At 52.3% G+C, this 22162-nt stretch overlaps 1 protein-coding gene across 6 annotated transcripts in view; it reads right to left on the bottom strand.

The window, feature by feature from the left end:
* The window catches only part of CUX1 (cut like homeobox 1), a 365770-nt gene that overhangs the window by 160010 nt on the left and 183598 nt on the right, over positions 1–22162 (bottom strand). For all 6 annotated transcript variants that reach the window (XM_042970907.1, XM_042970910.1, XM_042970909.1 and 3 more), the window contains one exon: positions 10387–10465. In XM_042970907.1, coding sequence (XP_042826841.1) covers positions 10387–10465 — 79 coding nt within the window. The remainder of the gene's footprint in view (positions 1–10386; positions 10466–22162) is intronic.

The following is a 22162-nucleotide window of genomic DNA, read 5'->3' as shown; positions in this document are numbered from 1 at the left end:
TCATACCACTTCACTCAAAAAACACAAGAGAAGAAAATTATAACTAAAGCAGTGACTCCTCAGAACATAAAAAGGAACAACCAACAAATAAGAACCTGGACTTTATTAAAATAAAACCTTATCCTCATATGGGGAAAAAACATTTGCAGTGCATATATTTGAGAAAGGACTTGTATCTAGAATATGTTAAACATTTACAACTCAGTACGACATTCCTTTTTTTTTTTTTTCTAACGGGCAAAAGATTTTAAACCCTAGTGAAGATCTGAGAATGACCAAAAGGCACATGAAAAAATAGCATCATCAGTCGTCAGGAAAATGCTAATTAAAATCGCAACAAAACACGCCATGTGGAAAGTCGAAGAGACCGAAAGGAACAACTGATGGAGGGAACATGGAGCAAATGCAACTCCTTCTGGTTTCTCACTGGGGATAAAACGACACCGCTACTTGGAAAAGGACAGTTTGGCAGTTTCTTATCAAGCTAACCACAACCTGCCCCAGGTCCGAGCAATTCTAGCCCTAAATTCTAGCCCGTTTAAAATGTATGTCCAGGGGAGCCTGGGTGGCTCAGTTGGGTAAGCATCCGACTCTTGATTCCGGCTCAGGTCATGATCTCGCGCATGGTTCGAGGGTTCGAGCCCCACGTCGGGCTCTGATAGTGCGGAGCCTGCTTGGGATTCTGTCCCCCTGTCTCTCTGTTGCTCCTCGACATACGCGTGCATGCGTCCTCTCTCTCAAAATAAATCATAAATAAATGAAATGTACATGAGTGCTTATAGCGGGCCAAATACAACAGCCCCACGCTGGAAACAACCTGAATGTCCGTCAGCAGACGGATGCATAAGCACGTTGTACTATCCCATAGAGTGGAACACCATTCTGCAATGACAAGGAAAGGACTGTGATAGACGAACGACACAGATGAATCCCCAGCATACCATGCTGAGGGGAGGAAGCCAGACACATCAGAGAACATACCCAAAGACACCCTTTATGCGAAATGCCAGAAATGGCCAATCTCATCGAAAGCGACAGAAAGCAGATCAGCGGTTGTTGGGGTCTGAGATCATCAGGGAACTTCTGAGGCGATGGATATGATCCATATCCAGGCTCTGAGGGTGGCCACGCTATCAAATTATATACATAAAACGGGTGCGTTTTATCATATGCAAATCATGCCTCCATCAAGTTGACTTTGAAGTATGATTTTTTTCATGAGAGCAAAGTTTTATGTACTGCTGATAAAATACAAATGTGAAGCTGCTTTTACTCTTCACCACATCCTTCTAATTCCATTTTTAGCATATGTCTTACAGTGTATTTAATACGTTTCTGTAATTACACGTGTGTTATCATTTAAACAAGTACATACATAAGCATACGTTGGGGGTATGAATTCAGGATTTGGGGTACATGAACAAAAGCAGTTTGGACACCACTGACTTAGACCTGTCTGGCTGCTGTGCTGGACAGGAGAAGGGGGAGCAAAGAGACAGGAGAGGTCACAGTGGCCTGGATGAGGGTGGGGACGGCTGATGTGCATCAGGCCGAATTTGGGATACCCTCTGGAGGCCGGGTCGTCAGGACTTACTGATGGACTGGCTACAGGCGTGAGGGAAAGAAAGGATTCCAGGCTGACTCCCTGGGTGATGCTCTTTCCCGTCCTCGGAAGGTTGGGGGGGGGAGGGGCAGGGAATCAACTGGTGGAATTTGGGTGCATAACACACATTGGAAGTCCCTTAGGGAGGGGCACCTGGGTGGTTCAGTCAGGTTGAGCGTCAGAACTCTTGATTTCAGCTCATGGTTCATGAGATCAAGCCCCCCATCGAGCTCTGGGCTAACAGCACAGAGCCTGCTTTGGATTTTCTCCCTCTCTCTCTGCCCCTCCCCTGCTCATGATCTCTCTCTCGCTCTCAAAATAAATAAACAAACTTAAAAAAAAAAAAAAGTCACTTAGGGAGAGAATGTAAATGGTGAAAAGAAAAAGGCTAAGCAGAGACTGGGATCTGTCCCCCCATTCAGAGCCTGGCCAGGAAGAGAGGCGGCCGTGACGCTGGGGGAGGGTCGCAGGTGGTCGGGGGCCGGGGGGTGGTCAGCAGGCATTACCGACTCTCAGAGTCTTAGAGAGGTGGCCAGTGGCTGAAGACGTCCCCCTCCTCTGATCACGTGTATTTTCTCACGCACCAGGAGGGGTGCGGAGATCAGGGTGGAAAGACGGTATGAATAGTACCCGTATGGGGGAAGAGGGCGATGAGGCTGGGCCCGTCTATGCTCCTTACGTTTTGCGTAAACTGACTTCCCTGGTCTTCCTCTGAGTCACCATAAAAGAGGCACTGGCCCTCCCATAAAACGTGGCAGTCTTGGTGCAGGGAACTTCTGGAGGGAGGAGGATGCCACGGGACTTCATGGAGAGCAGAGGCTGGGAAGCAGGGCTTCCGATTGGCTGGGGCCGATTGGCTGGGGCCGATTGGCTGGGGCGGAGGTGCGCCGGGGAGGGTGTGGACAGGCTGGTGGCGAGCTGCTTCTCCACCTACACCGCGAGGGCTGGAAAGAACGACCTTGCTAAATCCAAGCCCACGTCTGCGCAGAGAGCTCTGCGGGCGACGGGGCCCCCCGCCACCATCGGAGGGCGAATGTGCCCCTGTGAGTGCCATCCCTGCGATGACATCACAGCGTGGCAGACGCTACTTTTCGCCGGGGCACTCTAGGCTAATGTAATCATACGATTACATAATTAACCCAGCTGTCTCATTAAGAAAATCAACTGGAATTCAGGGCATAATTAGTCATACAGCAATTAGCATGCTGATGAGCAACTGATGAAAAGCTGTCTAGATATGAAGTGTGCCAGGACCACCCCGGCTACGGCTAAGGGGGGAAGAGGCGCCACACCTCCCCACGCCAGGGAACCCAGGATCCCCAAGTCCCGGCTCGCGAGGTCCCGCACGGGGACGAGGGGCCGGGAAAGGAACGGGCAGGGACAGCCCAGGAGAGGAGGGCAGCGTGCAGAAGTGGCGGCCGGCACTCCGACGCCCATCTTGTCACGTTCGCCTTTCTTTAAAATGTAGCCGATCCCTCAGCTCGCAGACCTACGATGGTGAGGCTCGTCAGGCCCCACGTTTGTTTGAGGCTGGCCAGGGAGGGCAGAGAATCTCCACCCTGTCTGGTTTACAGTCACCTGTGCTGGGCAGAGCGGAACTGTCCCTCGTCCTCTGGTCCCCAGGCTGCTTCGGGACCAGCTCTGGCCCTGCACCCAGAGGGGAGACAGGAGGCATCTGCAACCCACAGGCTTCATATCTTGGCTGCAGCCCTACTTCGTCCTCTGGCCTGTTAGGGTGCTGGTGGCTGATTCTTGCGTGTGAATGAAAATGTCTTATGAAGGTAAACTGAAAATGTGCAAAGGGGACCCTGAGGTTACAGAGTTCTCTCTGGAGGGGCCTGGGCACCGGCTGGGCTGCCAACACCAGGAGACCTAGAATACACGGACTGGAGCAGCCTCACAGGATCAGGCTGGAGCGGCCACATCTGTAAGGTCTTAAAAAATGCCACCAAGTGGCACGTCCTTTTAAAGCTGGATATGAGAAGCCAGGGGTGTTTCCAACTAAATCCTAAGATCTCACCTCTTTTTTTCCAGCAGTCTTGCAATTGGGATCCTCGAGTCGGGGGGACAGGCAGGGAAAGGAGAACGGAAGTAACAGTATTTTTCAATGTTAACTGACGGTGTGGTGTCCTCACTTGGAACCAGCGTGATGGGCCCAGATGACCAGATCAGTACTGTCTTCTTATGCAGGAGCATTACAAAGCAGTTCTTAAAAAGGATGACGCACTCCTTTATTTCTAGATCCTCAAACGCTGGGCAGGCGGGGAGGCGGGGATATTTACACGGGCGCAGGTATTCCCCGAGGGCAAATGAAAACCTGCCGGAGGAGCCCCTTGGAGGCATTTCGATGGGTTCTCTCTCCGGCTAGCTCTCTTCCAAGACTTCTGCAAACTACCGCCTCAACTTACACCTGCAGGCCAGTGATTCCGCGGAAACAAAGTGAGAGCGGGCAGTCATGAAACATGGAGTTCTAGCGGCGTGTCATGAGTCAATGAATATTTTATACCACTGGTAATGTGCTTCCTAAGATTTAAATCTTAAAATAAACCCTTCCAGGCACTGCCTTTGTGTTTGAAGGGTTTGTGTCTGGAGGACCTAGACCACATCTTAGCAAGGAGTGAAAGATGATTCCCTGTCGGGCTGGCCACAGATGAAGGCAAGAAGGCGATGCGAGCTTTTGCGGGGAGGCTCTCCCGATGCACCGGCGCCCAAAGCCTTGGGAGGCACAGGCGGGAGCTCCTCCCACTCTGTCTTTTTCTCCTTTCTCAACTTAGAAAACCGAAAAAATGTCCGAGGTGCTTCTGAGACAGAAGAGTCACAGTTGTGCTTGCCACCAATTGAGAAGTGTCTCACAGACACTCAACTGACAAGGGCTTAAGTTCTTATCTGTGATCCATTAATAAGGGCTATTCACAAACTAAGATCGTGACTATTTTCCTGATTTATGCTTCCCCCCCAGACTCCCCCCCCCCCACCCCGTTGCCGGGATAAATACATGCTCATTGTTAAAAAAAAAAAAAATCTGAAGAGTATCAAGAAGCAAGAGCAAGTCGCTCAGGCGAAGTAAATTTCTGGCAGATTACGTGTATCATCATAATTTTTCTCAGAGTACAGTAACATGCCAGCTATCTCAGAGCTTTGAGGTGGTCATTCCAGAATATTTCCAGCTGTCTGAGAGGATCCTCCTTTAAGAGAAACTTCTTTCTCCATTCACTACAGTTAGGGATGGACGCTGCCAGTTTCACTATGGGAGTGTTTTCTCAAAGGCTGTATGGTCCCCCGCTGCTCGAAAAGGAGCCACCCAGGAAGGGCCAAGCCTCGACTACATTTGTATGTCGGGTGCATGCACCGGGCAGGCACACAGCAGACGGCCAGGAGGTGCTGGCCGAGGGAACGTGTTTTGGGACTTCTCACACAGCACACCTTGAACCTCTCTGCGCACGCTCGGGGTCATTGTTGTTGACGGATATTCACTGAACTTGGCCCTCACCCACAGATCCCCATGCAGAAGGACGCAAGGCTCCGGAGGGAGCCGGCCGCAGAGGGACTCCCCATCTGGGGGGGCCTTGCCCAGGTGTCCTTACCAAGTCATGTTGTTGGCAGATGGCTACCATGAAGCTCTTCTCCGTATGGCTAATCATCAGCAAGTAATAAATATAAATACGAATCTCAATCAGAGGTGTATTAAAATAAAAAGATCTTAGCTGTGTCCAAGTGTAAGCTACCCCTATCTGCTCACCATAAACATGAGGATATAAAAATCCGTCTGTGACAAAATTGACAGATGAAACCATCTAGACTGACGCAGTAAAATCCTAACTTATTTATGAATCAAAGTGTAAATCTGCTCTCCTACTGCCTTGACATTGACGATAAAGCCAAAGGCCGCTTTCAATTAGGACAACGATCAGAGACGATAAGAGAACCAGGAAGAGAGATTAATCCTCCGAACTTGTCTGTTGGTCCTCCTTTTAAGTAATACACCAGAGGGAACCACGGAAACAAGTCCTGAAGGAAATCACACCGCGCTCACCGTGTCCAGGCGAGGACTGCCCTGGTGGCCTTCCTCAACCATCCACCGTACCTCCTACATGCAGGTGAAATCTGTCCATTTCCTCTAATCTCACTCCTGCCACCTGAAACCAAAGGACCTCATCTCTCACACCCCAGATCCCCTCGGGACACCTTTGTAATCTGCTGTCCTACCCGTATAGTCGGAATGACTTTTTTGTTACACGCATCTGATCGTGGCATTTCCATGCTCGCGAGCCATGCTTGGTTTCTCGGTCAGACAAAGTCCAGAATCCTTCACATAACCTACCAGGCCCCCACCTGCCTTTGCAGCTGGGTGACCATACTGGTGTGTGACCTTTACTCGGGCGTTAACTATTAGCGCCCCCTTGACCAGTGAACCCAGCGCCCCCTAAACCAGTGTCTTGGTTTAGATGACATTACTGCCCTCTCCTCTTGCTCGCCAAGCTGGGACCCTGCCCAGTCCTTCCCAATCTACACTTCAGGCCCAATGGGCTCTGTCTCCAAAGTTGTCACACCCACGCTACAATGACTATGTGTGTGATTACTTTTAACGCCCACATTCCCAGCACCCTCTGAAGCCCATGAGAACGGGAAGCCATGTGGCCGATTTGCTCCCGGCTCTACCCCTGGGACTCAGCATGGTTCCTGCGACACAGGGAGGGGCCAGCTTTTGAGGTGCTGACCCACTGACTAATCAGTGGGAGGTGGGGCGGGGGAGGTCACAGCAGTGCGGAAAGAGAGCGCTCTGGCTGAAGTAAGCAGGGTATTTCCGATAAAAAGCATCTTAAGATACTCTCCGAATTGACCGGAGAATGCGGAACAGTCTGGTGGCAAATGAGGAAGAAAGCAAAGATGGGGGTCCTAACTATTTTAACTGTTCGGTGGAATCCGTGGGACAATTACACATTTAAAAGTTTATTCCGTGTCTTTAGCACGAATGAACTTTGGGGAAGAGAAATAACATGATCTGGGATTCGGGATGTCGAAGATGAACAAGAAGGAAGAACCAGGGCTCCAATGTTACTTCTCCCCCAGAGCTGCGTGACGCCACTGCACGAGAGGGGGGCAGGAGGGGGAGGGGGTGGGCACAGGGATTTCCAGCAGGGCGGCTGGGAAACCAAACACGGGTTCTGGACGTCAGTCCCTAAGAGGCGCATGTGCCCATCTGCTGAACCCGGAATGCTAAGGGTCTTATAAATGTCTACGCAGGCAGGTGAATCTGTATGGAATGATACGAAAGCAAAAGGAGGCTCAGACAGGTATCACATGGCTACAGCTCAACGCATGATGCGCTCTGCCCTCTTGCAATCCGGGTTGTTAGAACTTGCCAGAGTGCTCTCCCTCAGTGAGAGTGCCGCTCTAGGGAGCACGGTTCAGCGTGAACAATTAAGAGACCGCAAAACCTCAGAAAACGTTCTGAAGAAACAATCCGACCCTTTCATTTATTCCCTCAACCAATATTTGGGGAGTTTCTGCTACGTGGCAGGCACTGGGGCAGACACTAGGAAAATGAGGAGGGACAGAAGGGAAACCAGCAGAGCATCAAGTAGCTGTAACGGGGGCCAACCCACAGGGCGTGGGGAGTGGGTGTGTGTGTGTGGGAGAGAGAGGTACATCTAAGCCGGACCTGGGACGTCAGGCAATGGTGTCTCAAGTGAATCTGGAGGAGTAAGCGATCGGCCTGGCCTGCCTGCAGGCTGAAGACCAACCCCTCCTTGCAAGCTCAGAGACTCGCTTTGAGGCAGTGTAGACGCGAGGAGGGTGGCCCGAAGTACGCAGTGGAGAGCAAAAGCTGGGGTGGAGAGACGTGGACGGAATCCAGAACATTCTGGAGACAGCATGGCCAGGGCTCGGTGACCCCGTGCTCCGGCGTGAGCAGCTGGGTGGAAGGCGGTACTGCTCGCTGAGAGAGGAAACCACTTTGCTCCGGACGCAGTGGGTGGTTTCGGGGTACCCGTATCATCCCAGTGGGGAGGCGCAGGGGCTACCGGATATTCAGGCTGAACCTCAGGAGTCAGGACTGAGACGAGGTTGAGCTTCAGGAGCCAACGGTGTGACCCCTGGTGGCTCTCGGAAGACGGGCCCCTTGGGCCATGTAACATACCGCACCTGCGATATGCCAGGCTCTGCTCCAGGTGCTGGGCATAGAGTGACAACGCAAAGCTAAACTCAGGGGGCCTTCCTTCCAATAGAGCCAACAGGTGAGAAACAAGGAAAAGACACAAACAAGTAAGATTTCGGGCAGGGGGTCCGTGCGGGGCAGGGGGTGGTTCCGTCAGGCTTCCAGGCCGGCCTCCCTGGCCGGTGGGACCTTGGCTCCTCCTCTTCCTGGAGCCACCTGGTCGGCTCTTCCTGGGCTCCTGAAACTGGGCCACGTGATGCAGGGCCGAAATCCCCATCCCGCTATCCTCAGGAGCGTCCTTCACTTTTCTGACAGTGTCAGTTGCTGTTTCTTGCGACTACAACTCAACACGCCCCGCCAACGTTTCTGGGTTCAGCTGGATCGAAGCCTGAAGCGCACAGACAGTTAAGACACCCTGACTCCCCGCGACCGCGTGACTGTCAGTAAATGCAATGCTATTGACCAGGCCCTTCCTGTAAGCCTCAGCCGCAGGATTACTTCATCTGAGCAGTAAGCAGACTTCGACACACAGGTAGGATGCTCCAAGCTCCATTCCTGCTTCTCAAGGCACCTGTTAGAGCCATCAGGCCGTGGCATTTGTAAAGGAAGAAATACCTGGGAGGGGGGCAAAAGGGATCTACGTGGCAGGTCGACGAACTTCGATGGACTTTTACTCTAACAGAAAACATCAAACGTCGTTTGCTCCTACCGTCTGAAATTGAAACTGCCAACCTGGGATTCTCTGGCCAAAAACGATCATTATGAAGAGTATCATCAATACGGGAAAAAAAAATGCTTCTGGGACGGTAGTAAGCAAGAAAAGCAAAATATAAATATATGCCCACGTTACAATCAAAATTCTGTAAAAATTATCTATGTCTCTGAATGAGTCCTGCTCAGGCAAAGAGGAGTTTTGGTAGAAAATAAATAAATAAATAAATAAATAAATAAATAAATAAATAACTAAAAATAGAATAGAATAAAATAGGATAGAATAAAAAATCACTTCTTGGTTTATGGGAAATAAAGACAGAAAATAATTTCAGAAAGAGAAATCCAATAGACTGCCCAGTTGAGAAACTTCCCTAAGGGAAAACTCAGGTACAAATGGACGTGTAAGAAAGAGAGTGTACATTATTTAGAAAACAGTAGTGAAAGGCTCTCTGGGTCTCTGGCGAAGACAAAATAAGTCTGTCCCCTTTCAACTAAGTCACCAACACAAAACTTGCAAAAGAAAATGCAAACAGGCCCAACACGCGGCCGATTCCCGAGATGTAGGGTGCGTAAGGCATCGAATGATCCAGTTACTGTGGAGGAGCCTCTCCATGAGCCCCAGCCAGAGTCTTCAGGGAACCCCTAGGGGGATACAAACTCTTGCAGAAAATCAACAGGCTAGAATTTGGAACCTAGGGCTGGATGTGCTCCAAGACTGTGAGAAGTTCAAAGAAAACCATTCTCATCACTAGGCTGTTCCCCACCTTATTCCATTTTCCAGATGAGGAAGCTGAGGTCCAGAGAAGAAAAGGAATGTGGCCAAGACCTCACAATAGGCCCTGGCAGGAGAATCTCTATCTCCCTCCTCTTTGTCCAAAGCGTCCAGAATGTTTTCGCCACCTTTAGCTTGGTGTGGCCTCCACTAACCCCCACTCCCGGAGGGCACAGCAGAGCCAATGGTGAACCTGAACTGGAGTCCAAGTACAGACACCAAGGAGACGTGCTTCTGCTCTGCTTTGTTAAAAGTGGCTCCAGTAATGCCAGCAATGTTCAAAGGATTGCTAGGAGCAAGTGAGCAACTCCAGGAGCTGGGGAGGGGAGCGTGGTGATAACTGGGCTTTCTTGGTCAAAAGAGGAGGACATTCAAACTGCTTTCCTAATTTTCTGATCTGAGTCTTCCCAGGACTGAGCTGGGATTCACGTGATCATGGCCATCGCTACCCCATGAGTTCCTGGTGAGGGCAACACCCAGAAAAAGAGGACCAATGGGACCCATGGCTCAAGGTGCCCTAAAATCTGCCTCACTTTTCTAAAATAAGGAATGAAAAGCCATCGCTTCTCTGAATGCCCAGCAAGCATCATTAAAGATTTAACTCCTTAGTTTCTTTAAAGGAAAGAACCCACATATGTGGTCAACAGGCCACCCCTTGCCCTTGGCTATAACCCTTCAGTGAGAGACTTGCCCAGAGGCTGCGGATTCCCTGGATGACCTGGGAGGGAGGAAGCGTTCCAGGTGCCCCGTTAGGGCCACTCCTGAAAGCGGAATCGGCCAGCCCAGAACCGCGAACGTTCACAATGTCTACGTAGCACACACATGGGTTCTAGTTCTTCTCTGGGAACGCGTAGCCTTTTATACCAAAGAGAAAGGTAGCCCCACGGATTTGAGTCTCTGCATTTACAAAGGCATCAAAGGGAAGCTATCTGATTAACTTCAGCACATATGCAGCTGATGTCCGTACCCCACCAAAGTCTGGGTTTTGGAGACGCCAGAGTCCCAGAATGCCCTGTTTCCTGGGGGAGATGCCATTGCTGGTATGATTCCCTTAGAGAAGCTGAGAAGAGTGAGCCCGAGACCCACCGCCTCGCCAACACACAGCGCCCACTGGTGGGCCGGGTGAGCGTAGGGGCTTACCTGGAACGTCGATCAATCTCTTGTAGACGTTCAAGAAGGCTGCCTCAGCTTCTTTGCTTCTTTTACTCAGTGCATCAATCTGAAAGGCGATGGAAGAAGGAAAAGAAAAACAAAGAGCTTAAAATTTGTCAAGAGGCAATTTAGAAATCATCACACATCTAGTGAGTTCCCACGGCAAACAGAAGTCTGATTGGTTCACGAAAGTGCCGGACAGCTGGGCCTTCCTCTCGGGGAAGACGGCTGCCAACACACGAGAGGGAGACAATCCACGTGGCCCAGCTGGCGTGGGGGACGAGGCAGGAGCGGTGCTGTGCAATTATGTGGCCATTTGTGACCCTCGGTCCCACCGCCCAGCCGAGGGGGGGCTCCCCACAGAGGAAGACGGTCCCTTTCCTTCCTCTGCCAGTGGTTACTGGGAGCCGACCGTAGGCGGACACCGTGTGGGAGGCGAGGGCAGAGCGACAGCTCCCAGCCACAGGAGCTGTGGTCCAGTAGGGGAAACAGGTGACTGAATCCCCGCCGGGAAAGCGCTGGGTAAGCAGAGGCATAGGGACACTGAGAAAGGGCCATCAAGCAGGAAAGCGAGTGACCATCCAAGAGTAGTTCACCAGATGGGAAGGAGAGAGACTCCTCCCCACGAAAAGGGAGGGACCTATTCAAACACCTGGAGCAAAACTCTTAAAATCTGGGGGTTCATACATCCTCCTTAGGAATTTAATGAGGGGCGCCTCACAATTCTTAGACATACTTCTGCCTAATTTTATGAGGGTGGCTCAGTCAGTTGAGCACCTGACTCTTGATTTCGGCTCAGGTCACGATCTCATGGCGGGTGGGATCGAGCCCCGCGTTGGGCTCTGCGCTGAGTCCGGAACCTGCTTGGGATTCTCTCTCTCTGCCCCTCCACCTACCGCCCATCCCCCCTGTCCCACATGAGCACTCTCTCTCTCTCTCTCTCTCTCTCTCAAAGTAAATAAATAAATAAACTTTAAAAAGTAAAAGAATTTTATGAAAGCCAAGGACCCTCCTCCCAGAAACACACGCACACGTGGTTACGTGCTCTCCTTAGAGCACTTGCGTGTCCTCTTGTGTTGTGGCCATGGAATCCAGATCAACAACCCACGGATGGGGCTGTTACAACACACCAGGGAACATGGGGGTCTGCTGGGGTGGGAATGTGGATACGTGGGTAACAGGAGTGGGCAGGTGAGATGGCGAAAGGCCAGCAGGGCACGTAGGAGTGACCATTCCGGGGTCCGTGCCCTCACCCAGTGAGCGATGGCAACCATAGGAATTGGGGAAAAGGGGCCAATCGGGGAGAATGGGGTCAAACTGAGTTGATACGAGGAGGCACAGAGGAGGCAGGCAAGTCAAGGACGGCGCCCAGGTTTCTAGCTTAGGCACCAGGCTAGTTTCTATGACGGTGGCCAGCATCAGTTTGTCTCGTGACTTAACCCGGATGAGCCAGCAGAAAGTCTATTCATCAAAGAAAGGGAACACGTGAAACTCCTAAATATGCCAGACACACATCCAGAGAGCCTCTGATTGCTGGATGAACTCAGTACGTTATTTTGCTCACAGGACACACTTGTTGAGACATCAGATCACTTTTTACACCTGAAGCATGCAGGATACTACACGCACGGGGTTCATATTGGCTCAGGAAGAGGACACTAAATTACATACTCCTTCTGTCCCCTCGCAGAATTATACTGTCTCCAGTGTTATTAAAGAGGTAAAAGGATGTGGCTTAATTACAGGGTCTCTCATGGGAGCCAACCAACAATTTGTTCGGGGCCGAGAGAGGCCACCTGAGGTAGGACTGGGAGATGCTGGGGAGTAGGACCCGAGGGCTGGCGGGGGACAGGTCTCCGGAAGCCCAATGCACAGCAAGCACCCCAGCAGCTCCAGCTTCCAGCACGTGGTGCCCCCAAATTCCCGTTTGAAGTCAGCTGTTTGGAACTCAGACACACGTCCCCCCGTAAAACGAGAGTGGGATTTAGGTGCTGGGGAAGTGTTTGGAGAAACCCGAAGGACTACTTAAAAGTGACAAGATAGTTCTCTCTTTATTTTTAAAATAAAACATTTCTCCCCCCTCCCGAGCGTTAGCAATTCATGCTCATTGAGTAATTAGAAAAATACCGAGAGAGAGAGAGAGAGAGAGGGAGAGAAATAAAAATCCGAATTCTGCCACTCTCTAGTAGAAGTCATCCCCTGATCTCTAGTTCCCTTTACAATTTTTTTTTTCTCATTGAAAACAATATATAGTTGAATGAAATGTAGTCACAGAGGCAAATTATAGAGACCAGAAAGTAGACGAGTGGTTGTCTGGGGCCAGGGAGGATGGGGGGTTTGGAGAATGATGGCTTAGGGGTGCCAGGTTTCTTTCTGGGGTGATGAAATGCTCTACAGTTAATTGTGGAAATGGTTGCACATTGACTGTATTGACTATATTCAAAGTCAATGGGCTGTGGACTTTAAATGAGTGAGTTATATGGTACGTGAATTATATCTCAATAAAGCTGTTAAAATATGTGTATTTGACATTAAATCATACGTAAAATTTTATACTGTGCCTTTGTAACCTAAAAATCTTTTTCAATATCTATTGCAAGATTTGGAAAATGTGTTAACAGTACCGATTTCCTCTGTATCCGACTACTCCATACATAGATGGTTTGAGGAAAAGTGGAGTTACCTCTTCAGATGTCTGCAACACTCCCTGTGCTCTGGATCTTTCTGTGCCCTCTGGGGAGCAGCGTGCTCACGGGGAGCAGAGTTTCTGCCCAGAAAACAGGGCAGATGTCCTGCCTGTTCTTTGTACCTCTCGACACCAACAGAGGCTTCTTCACCCAACTCAAGACGCACCTAGCGAGGGTCCCTCGCTTTCCAGGTATTCTGACCAAGGGTACAAAGGGTAGCTGCCCCTGTGGTAGGCAAAGGATAGGATGTGGAAGGATCCTGAAACGTGGTCCTGTCTCTCCTATCTGGGTTGTTGATGGGGAGGGAGGTGGGAATGGGGTTGGTAATTTACACAGCAAACTTGGGGACTGTTATGGGTTGAACTGTGTCTCCTCAAAGATGTTGAAGTCCTGATTCCCAATACTTGTCAATGTGACCTTATTTGGAAATAAGGCCTTTGCAGGTGATCAAGGTAAGAGGAGGTTATTGGGGGGAAGCCTAATTCAATATGACCCTGTCCTTATAGAACGGGGAGCTTAGGACACAGAGACAAACATCCAGGGAGGACCCCATGTGGACACAAAGGCAGAGACCGGGGTGATAAACACGGAAGTCTGACAGCAAACCACGAGAAGCCAGGAGAGAGGCTGGGGACAGATCCTCCCTCATAGCCTCTGAAGGAACCCATACTGCCCACACCTTGATCTTGGCCTTCTAGTCCCCAGAAGCGTGAGTTGTTTAAGCTGGTCAGTGTGTGGTACCTGCTCACGGCAGCTCCAGCAGATTGACACAGGGACCGTGATTCTGAGCTCTCTTCCCGTGTGTGCCCTTTCCACAAATGCAAGAAAATTCAAAGCCCGCCCCTGGGAGAACAAGGTCAGGGCAATGAGCTTAATTAATTCATTAAGCAGCTGGACTGACTACAAGGCGATGAGCACTCCGCACGTGGTTGAGCTTCTACTTGATGAGGGACCCTACCCAGCGCCCCCCCGTACGATCTCCGAATCTGGAAGAATGTGTTGGTTCTGGGAATGATGCTACTCTCTATTCTCATTCCCTCTCTTGACGCCCGTATGGTCAGCACCCTCATCCACGACCAGCGCTGGAGTCTGCGTTTCGGTCGATCCTCTGTCCCAGCTCCGTGGTGGGATTCCCCTCGCTGCGGCCAGGCACTTCCTAGTGCTTCTGCGTACTAGACTACCCCTTGCTCGCATCCCCGCTGCTGGAGACCTATCCACGCTTGGAGAGACGGCGGCTGCCGGGTTCCCGTGGCTGGCAGGGCTCTGAGTTTGGAGGGCGAAGGGGGGCCCCGGGGCTGGGCTGGGGGTGATGGCGCCCCCCTGCCAGGACGGAGCGGGCAGATGAGCTCACGGGGGTAAGGAGGCTCAGTGCCTGGCCCGGGGAAGGGCTGGCTTTGTCACGTTCCAGAGCTTTCCTGGGGTATCCATGCAGTTACAGCCCGGGACGCGGGGCCATCTCCCTTTAGCATTCTGTGAGTGAGGGGGAGAGGGACAGTGTCGTCCTCGCCCCAAACTGCTCCCCTCTCCACGCCTGTCTGCTGCAGGTGCTCAGGTGTGTGCACTGCCTGCCTTTGTGACCTTGAGCCAGGCCCTCAGCAGGCAGCCCCGAGGAGGTCTGATCAGGTCTTCCAGCAGACAACCGGAAGGAGGATCCAGGTTAGACACTCTGACTACGCAGTGTGCGGAGATAGCCTGAGGTAGAGTCTGCCTGCCATCCCCGCCCCCTCAAAGCCATTGTGAGGGAGGTCAAGGTCAGGGGTGGCGGAACTGGGCCAGGTCTGGCGCAGCTCTGGTTGCACTCAAGCCCTGGCCCTGGGGAAAACCTGTTCGGCTCCAGGGATCAGCCTCACCTCCTGCCACGCCCGGTTACTCCCTGTTCCCTGAATACTCGAGCAATTTCCCTGCAGCCTGGAAGGCGCCTCCTTGGAATGTTCCTCTGATCCTCGAGGCTCCACTGACCCATCTCCCCGCTGCCTGTGGGACACACCCATCACCACATGGGATTGTCTGGAAGTTCCAGGACTGCGGATGAGGCTCCCTCTGGAGATCCTGGGTTCCTTGAAAGCCCGCAATATGCTTTTTGCCTCAACTGCCTTTCCTCCTGACTGGCGCACGGCAGGTGTCTGATATCTTCTTATTGTACGAGTGGCCACGTGCCTCAAGTGAGCACCAGTTTCACCTGCCGAAGCGAGCAGGCAGTTAGGGGATCCCGTTTTAAATCTACATGAGGGGCGCCTGGGTGGCTCAGCCGGTTAAGCGGCCGACTCCGGCTCAGGTCATGATCTCGCGGTCCGTGAGTTCAAGCCCCGCGTCGGGCTCTGTGCTGACAGCTCGGAGCCTGGAGCCTGTTTCAGATTCTGTGTCTCCCTCTCTCTGACCCTCCCCCGTTTATGCTCTGTCTCTCTCTGTCTCAAAAATAAATAAATGTTAAAAAAAATTAAAAAAAAAATCTACATGAAAATGCTTAGTAACGTAAAGAGTTCTTTGGAAAGTATGGTTCATGTGCTGATGTGACGACAGCCACTTGGCTGGGGCCAGCGCTCGAAGCCTCTCTCCCCACGGCAGCCGCCCGACAGCGCCCTCCTGCGGTGGGCCGTGCATCCTCAGCGGCAGGAAGCGTGGGGGGGCTGCTCGGCAGGTCCCCGGACCCACCGGTTACCCCCTCAGCAACGCCATGCTCACCGTGCGGACTTTGGCTTTTCTATAATAAGAATTAAAGCTAAAGATACAAGTGTATTGGAAGGGAGCTTATTCTGAATCTGAAACAACCCATCCTTGCCTACAGTCATACGCACACTCAGGCCAGGTTGGGAGGGTTTTGGAGATCACCTGTGTGACCCCTGAAACCGGGAGGGGGTGAGCAGGTGCCCGGGCACAGGGGCGCCAGCAGAACCGCCCTGTGGGGTTTTGGGGGTCGTGTGGGTTCTCGACTCGTTGCTGCCGTGACCGTCACCCTCCCCGTGTGACGGAGAGCAGGCCGCGGCAGTGGCAGCGTGCTTGTGGCGGGCGCTTTCCTGCCCCCCTGACGTCAGGCTTGACCACGTGAGCTGCTCTGGCCGACGCAATACAAGTGACAGGGCTAGGCGCCACACCCAAGCTTAAGATTAAAAAAGCAATCTTGTGGTTCAGCCACAGCACGGCACTCTTTTCTTTTGTCGTGAGGCCAGTGTGACCTGACAGGAGCCACTTTTTCCACTGGGGTCTCCTAATGAGGACCACACACGGTCCCCGGGCCGGCAGTCAGCCCACGGCCCGTATTATATGGACCAGAAGCAATCTGTTGCCGTAGGCCACTGAGACTTGGGGTGGTTACTGTAGCACGATCTAGTCAAGCTGTCTGTTACCAGTCCCGGGGTGGTCACACTGCTAAGATAGCACAAAGTAAAAACAAGGACCAAATCCCCAATATCGTGAGGGCCAAAGGATATTTTATACTATTTTTACCGCGGGCAGGGCGGGGGAGGGTCGTATCAAAGTAGAAAGGGCACAGGACTTGAAACCACTAGACTGGATTGACGACAAGGCTCCGTTCGTGCATTTGGGAATGTTAAGCCAGCCACGTACCCTCTGCCTCTCTGCATTTTATTTTCTATGCCTGCGAGAAGGGAACAGCCGGAATGCCTGTCTTACAGGAGCCCTGGAGAATCAAATGAGACAGAAGATCTAACGGCGTGGAGCTCTTGGTGAGCTGGTTCTCAGGGCTGGGGATAATCACTGACCCGTGATGTACCTAGAAGGGGAATGAAACATCATGCAAATATCATCTAAATTACGTGTCCGCTTTCAGAGGGTCAGTCAGAAGAGAATTTACACACTCAAGGCATCCGTTTTTGTACAAACCGCCACGCCACTTTTAAAAGAATCAACCTGTTCGGACTGGCCCCTGTGTGACACGCACAGGGTGTGCTCTAACTCTTAGGGGCATGCTGATGTCTTCAGGTGACGTTCCCTGTGGAAATCCCTCACTCGCCCGTGACTTGGAACACTGACGGGTCTGAGGCGTTGGGGGCTGTTACTTGAATTTCCGATGGATTCTCCTGTTTGCCGCTGGGGAAGGGAATGGGGGGGGGGAACGAGCACAGGCCTGAATTTTAACCGGAAGATGCTTTGCTTAGAGGTGGAAAAAGGACGGAACGGTGTAATATTTACAGATGTATAAATCCCCCTTGACGACCAGCCTTAACCATCAATCAAGCAAGAAGTTCTGTTCGTTTGGCCTCAGAAATCGATCTCAGAACTATCTCCTTCCTGCCTTTGATGCTTCAGACTTGACACCCTCCCCTGCCCCCCTGCCACCACGACTTCCAGTTCGGATGCTGCAGACCCATGCCCGGCGGATCTCTGGAACTGTGACCTGCCACGGAGTATGGTGTGTCCTTCTCCGGGCCCCTGGGTCCCTGTCCCAGAACCCAGAAAAAACATAGAGCCACTCTGCCCTGGTGGCTTCTCCTCACTCCCAGACTACAATCCACACTCCTCAGGCTGAGGCCCCAAAGCCCTTCCCAGCGCGGCCCGTGCTTCACCCTGCTGACTTCACCTCCCACGAAGTCCCAGCACTGACCAGGCTTCTCCACACCAAGCCCCGGTCCCCTCGACACGACACACCCCTCCAGGCCTCTCGGTCTTTGTACACTAGGTCCTCTGCCTGGAATGCTCTTCACCTATGGGGGAGTCCAGCTCTCTTTCTCGAGCCAGTCTCGGTGACGCCTCCTTTGCGGTGTCCTCCTGATTTCCCGGGCGCCACTGGTCACTCAGTCCCTGTGCCACCTGGGCTCTTTGCAAATCCCTCTCTGCACACTTCCCACACCATGTGATGATGACTCACGTCCACGAGCTTCCTCCCCACCACCCTGCGGTCTATCCCAGGCCAGGGGCAGGGGCACAGGCGCCTTCCTCTCTTTACCCCAGAGCCCGGGTCCCAACGAAGGCGGGAGGCTGCCTGGGGAGCATCTGTGAATGGATGCGGGTAGGTTCCAGGCAGAAACGGCTGACGGGCTAAGGGACTCCTCGTAATGCACTGCTGCATCCTGCGGCATTGGTAACTGTAGCATCAGACTGGAGGAGGCGGCTTCCTATAATTAAGAGCTTCAGGGGGGCTTTCACCGTGCCCCATTTAGTCTAGTCTAAAAAGCGGGAAGCCATGAGAGCCAAGTTCGGGCCTAGTTTAGGGAAGCGCCAACTTCCTTGTCGGAACAAGACAGCCCTGGGGAAGTGGCAGCAGCGGAGGAAAGCGGTGGGGCGGGGGGGGGGGGGGTGCGGGGGGCGGTTGGGGTAAATAACCAGGTGATGAAATCACCAGGTGATGTCGTCTCTAAAATGGGAGAAAATAAGACCTCTTCGTAGGTTTTAGGTAAATAGTAACAAGGAATGTGCCCGTAACTGGGCCGAGCACTTGGGAGGTGCAGGATACCCTCGCTGTTATCATGACAGCGTGCACCCTGCTTGTACACTGGTGGCCTCGGTCTGGGTGCCACACCTGTCGCACGCCGCGCTCAGAGACAAGGAAGCCGTTCCTCGGTGCGGTGAGCAGGTTGCTGCGGGCGCCTGGCCCTGCCCCGCTGGGCTGCCACCCCCCACAGGCCACACGCGGGTACCCCGTCACGCCAGCCGTGAGGCCGAGGTACGGACAACGGTGTGGGCTTTTTACAAGGGCCTAGGGATCACCAAAAACATACGGGACGGAAGGACTGGTCCTCATGCTCCCCCAGTGTTGTGTATCCTGAAATGCAAAGGCTCAGCTTTCCAGGGTGCCGCCCGGGGCCCTGCCACGCACAGGTGCTAGGTAGGGTGGTGGCACACAGGGCTGAGGGCCTGGATATGGTGTGGGAAGAAGAAGGGTGAGTCCCGGCCCCAGCACTAACACAGGTGTGCTACCTCAGCCACCGAATTAACCTCTGTGCCTCAGTTTCCTTGTCTGCAAAGTGGGGAGAATCAGCCTTGGTTGCTGTGAATGGTGATGCGGTTGCCAGATCGGTAACGCCGCTTCTCAGATGCGGAAACCGACCAAGTCTGGAGCCAGGCCCCTAAAGGACGCCACTAAGCATATGATGACACCCAGCACAGCACCCTGGGGCTTGCACGGGGCCCGGAGACGTGCAGTCAGTGGAAAGAAACGTGCGCTTCGAAGGAACAGAGACGCCGGTCTGAGGTCGGCCCTAGCGCATGCTTGCCGGATGGTCTGGAGGGGGGTTACTTAAACTACGCCTTGGTCTCTTCATCTGTCTAGTGAATAACCTGCTCCTTGCTGGGCTGTGAAAATCAACTATGAGAATCTCCCATATCAAGCAGCCGGCAGAATCTGGAGTGTACAGAATCTGAGAAAACATTGGTAACTTTCTAGAAACAATCCAAATGCAGCATTCTCTTGCCACCACGCCACAGGCCGTCTTCCTCTGTTTCAAGTCTTGGGGGACGGAGACGCTTAAACAACACCTACGATGCCGTGGCGGCAACGGCACGCCCACAAACACCCCCTAGCCTGCACCCCGGGAATTCCCAAGCTAATGAGTTAGGAATAAACACGGACCATTCACAGAATCTTCAGATCGATGTGCTCTGCTGGACTATAGGCCGACAAGGACCAGCAAGAGCTTCAGGGACGAGAACAGTTCTGTCTCGCTCTCCGTCTTTCAAGAGCAAAACACGATTGATTGGAGGAGTCACGTGGAATAACCGGAAGTCAACGGAGAATGACCAAGATCCTGTCCAAAAGAGATGCGGGCATGGCCCCAGCTTTGGAGTTCTCATTTGAAATGAACACGGCCACGTAAAAGGAAGGTATACGTTTTCTAAAGCAAGATCACAGCGGCAGAGAGCATATTTGCTGTGAGCCACGTGGGAGACACGAGAGGACCCCGGGGCGGAGGGAGCCCCTCTTCTGGCGCCCAGGCTGCCTTTGGAGCAACGTGGAAGGAGGAGAGACTGGGAACGCGCCCACGTGGGAGCCCAGCTGCCCACCTGCCCCCCGCCAGCCCAGCAGCCATCACCAGCTTTCTTTGTCAAGGTCACATTCCTTCATGACCTCCAACTCGCAGACAGACACCGGTGAGGAAGCATCGCATCCGGGATACTCCGCGTGGCAGGGAATTAATTATAGGAAACGCCTTCTCCAGTCTGTTACTGCAAAGTTACCAAGTGGACAAGATTCGCTGGAAATCCCCACACGGCTGGAAGCGGGATGGACAAATCCCACAGGACGCTTTCAGTTAGGAAGCAATGCGGCGTAGACGTGGGGAACACCACGCAGTTGCTTCCTATACAACCGATGGAATATTCCGTAACCACCCGCCTCCCGCCTGGACCAAGTCTCTAAGAGAAGGCAACCGGAGAGGCCCGGAGAAGATCGTGTCACGAAGGACAGGCGGGGAAATAAAGGTGTGGGGCCACGGGGAAGGGATCTGTGGCAGAGAACAGCAGGACAATTACGGCATAGACGATGAAAGCAGTAACCGGCAGTTAGTCCTCTCTTTCCTTTACCGTTTGCCACGCACAGCTGACCTTCCGGCTGTCAGCACGCTCTGAAGGGCTGCTGTGGGCAAGGACGATGAGCTGTCTTCTCTCCCCCGACTGCAAAACCAGGCCCAACAGGTAGAGGCTACGAGGCAGGGTGGCAGCTTCCCAGCAGGAAAGCCTCTGCCAACAGCAGGGCGCCCCTGAGGGGGACCGTCTGGCTGCCCGAATTCCTTCCTGGTTTGTTCAGCCCTTCACTTGGGCAACAGGGTCATTTAAGCGGTGGCTGACGTGTGCCTGGCGTTGTGCTAGCCTGTCTTCTGGGGCCTCAGCCGACCCCCGCCCAAACCTCACAGATAAATCACAGTGGGGCCGTGGAGGAGGCCGAATGCCTACTGGAGGTTTTCTTCCTTTTCTTTTCCTACGTGACGCTTTTCAAACACAGTTTTTATGAACAGGTAATATATGTATATAGTAAAAAAAAAAAAATCTTAAAGATATAAAAACACATATAGTGTTCAGCAAGGTTCCACAATACAAGATCAATACACAAAAATCGATGGTCTTTCTATCCACTAGCCATAAACCATCTGAAAGTGAGATTTTAAAATGTCCACGGACTGGGAGACTTAATATTGTTAAGATGGCAAAAGTCCCAAATTCGATCTACAGATTCGGCGCAATGCCTGTCAAAACCCCAGCCAGCTTTGTGGCAGAAACTGGCAAGATGATCCTTAAGATTCGTATTGAAATGCAAGGGGTCCGGGGGCGCCTGAGTGGCTCAGTCGGTTAAGCGGCCGACTTCGGCTCAGGTCATGATCTCGCGGTCCGTGAATTCGAGCCCCGCGTCGGGCTCTGTGCTGACAGCTCAGACCCTGGAGCCTGTTTCAGATTCTGTGTCTCCCTGTCTCTGACCCTCCCCCATTCATGCTCTGTTCTCTCTCTATCTCAAAAATAAATAAACGTTAAAAAAAAAAAAAAAAAAAAAAGAAATGCAAGGGGTCCAAAACAGCCAAAACATTCTCGAGAAAGAAAACCAAAGGTGGGGGAACTCACACTTACCAATCTCAAAACTCACCGCAAAGCTACATTAATCAAGAATGTGTGGTACTGGCGGGCGCGTGGGTGGCTCGGTCGGTTAAGCGTGCGACTTCGGCTCAGGTCCTGATCGTGCAGTACATGAGTTCGAGACCCGCGTCCGGCTCTGTGCTGACAGCTCAGAGCCTGGAGCCTGCTTTGGATTCTGTCTCCCTCTCTGCCCCTCCCCCCACTCATGCTGCTTCTCTTTCTCTCTCTCTCTCAAAAGTGAATACACATTAAAAAAAAAAAAAAAAAGAATGTGTGGTATTGGCATAAGGGCAGACATGCCATTAGATCAGTGGAACAGAATTGAGAGTCTGGAAATAACCTTTCACATTGTAGTTAACTGAGTTTTGACAAGGGTGAAAAGACAATTCAGCGAGGAAGGAATTTTTGACAGACAACGCAGAGATACACTGAATATCCACACGCCAGACAAGGAAGCCGGACCCCTACTTCACACCGTACGTGGAAGTTAACTCAAAATGTATCAGACACCAAAATATAAGACCTAAAACTGCAAAACCCTTATAAGGAAACACCACGGT

This window comes from Panthera tigris, chromosome E3 (genome assembly GCF_018350195.1).
Source record: "Panthera tigris isolate Pti1 chromosome E3, P.tigris_Pti1_mat1.1, whole genome shotgun sequence".
Taxonomy (NCBI): domain Eukaryota; kingdom Metazoa; phylum Chordata; class Mammalia; order Carnivora; family Felidae; genus Panthera; species Panthera tigris.
The sequence above is the reverse complement of the archived record's forward strand: the minus strand, read 5'-3'. Positions and strand labels throughout refer to the sequence as shown.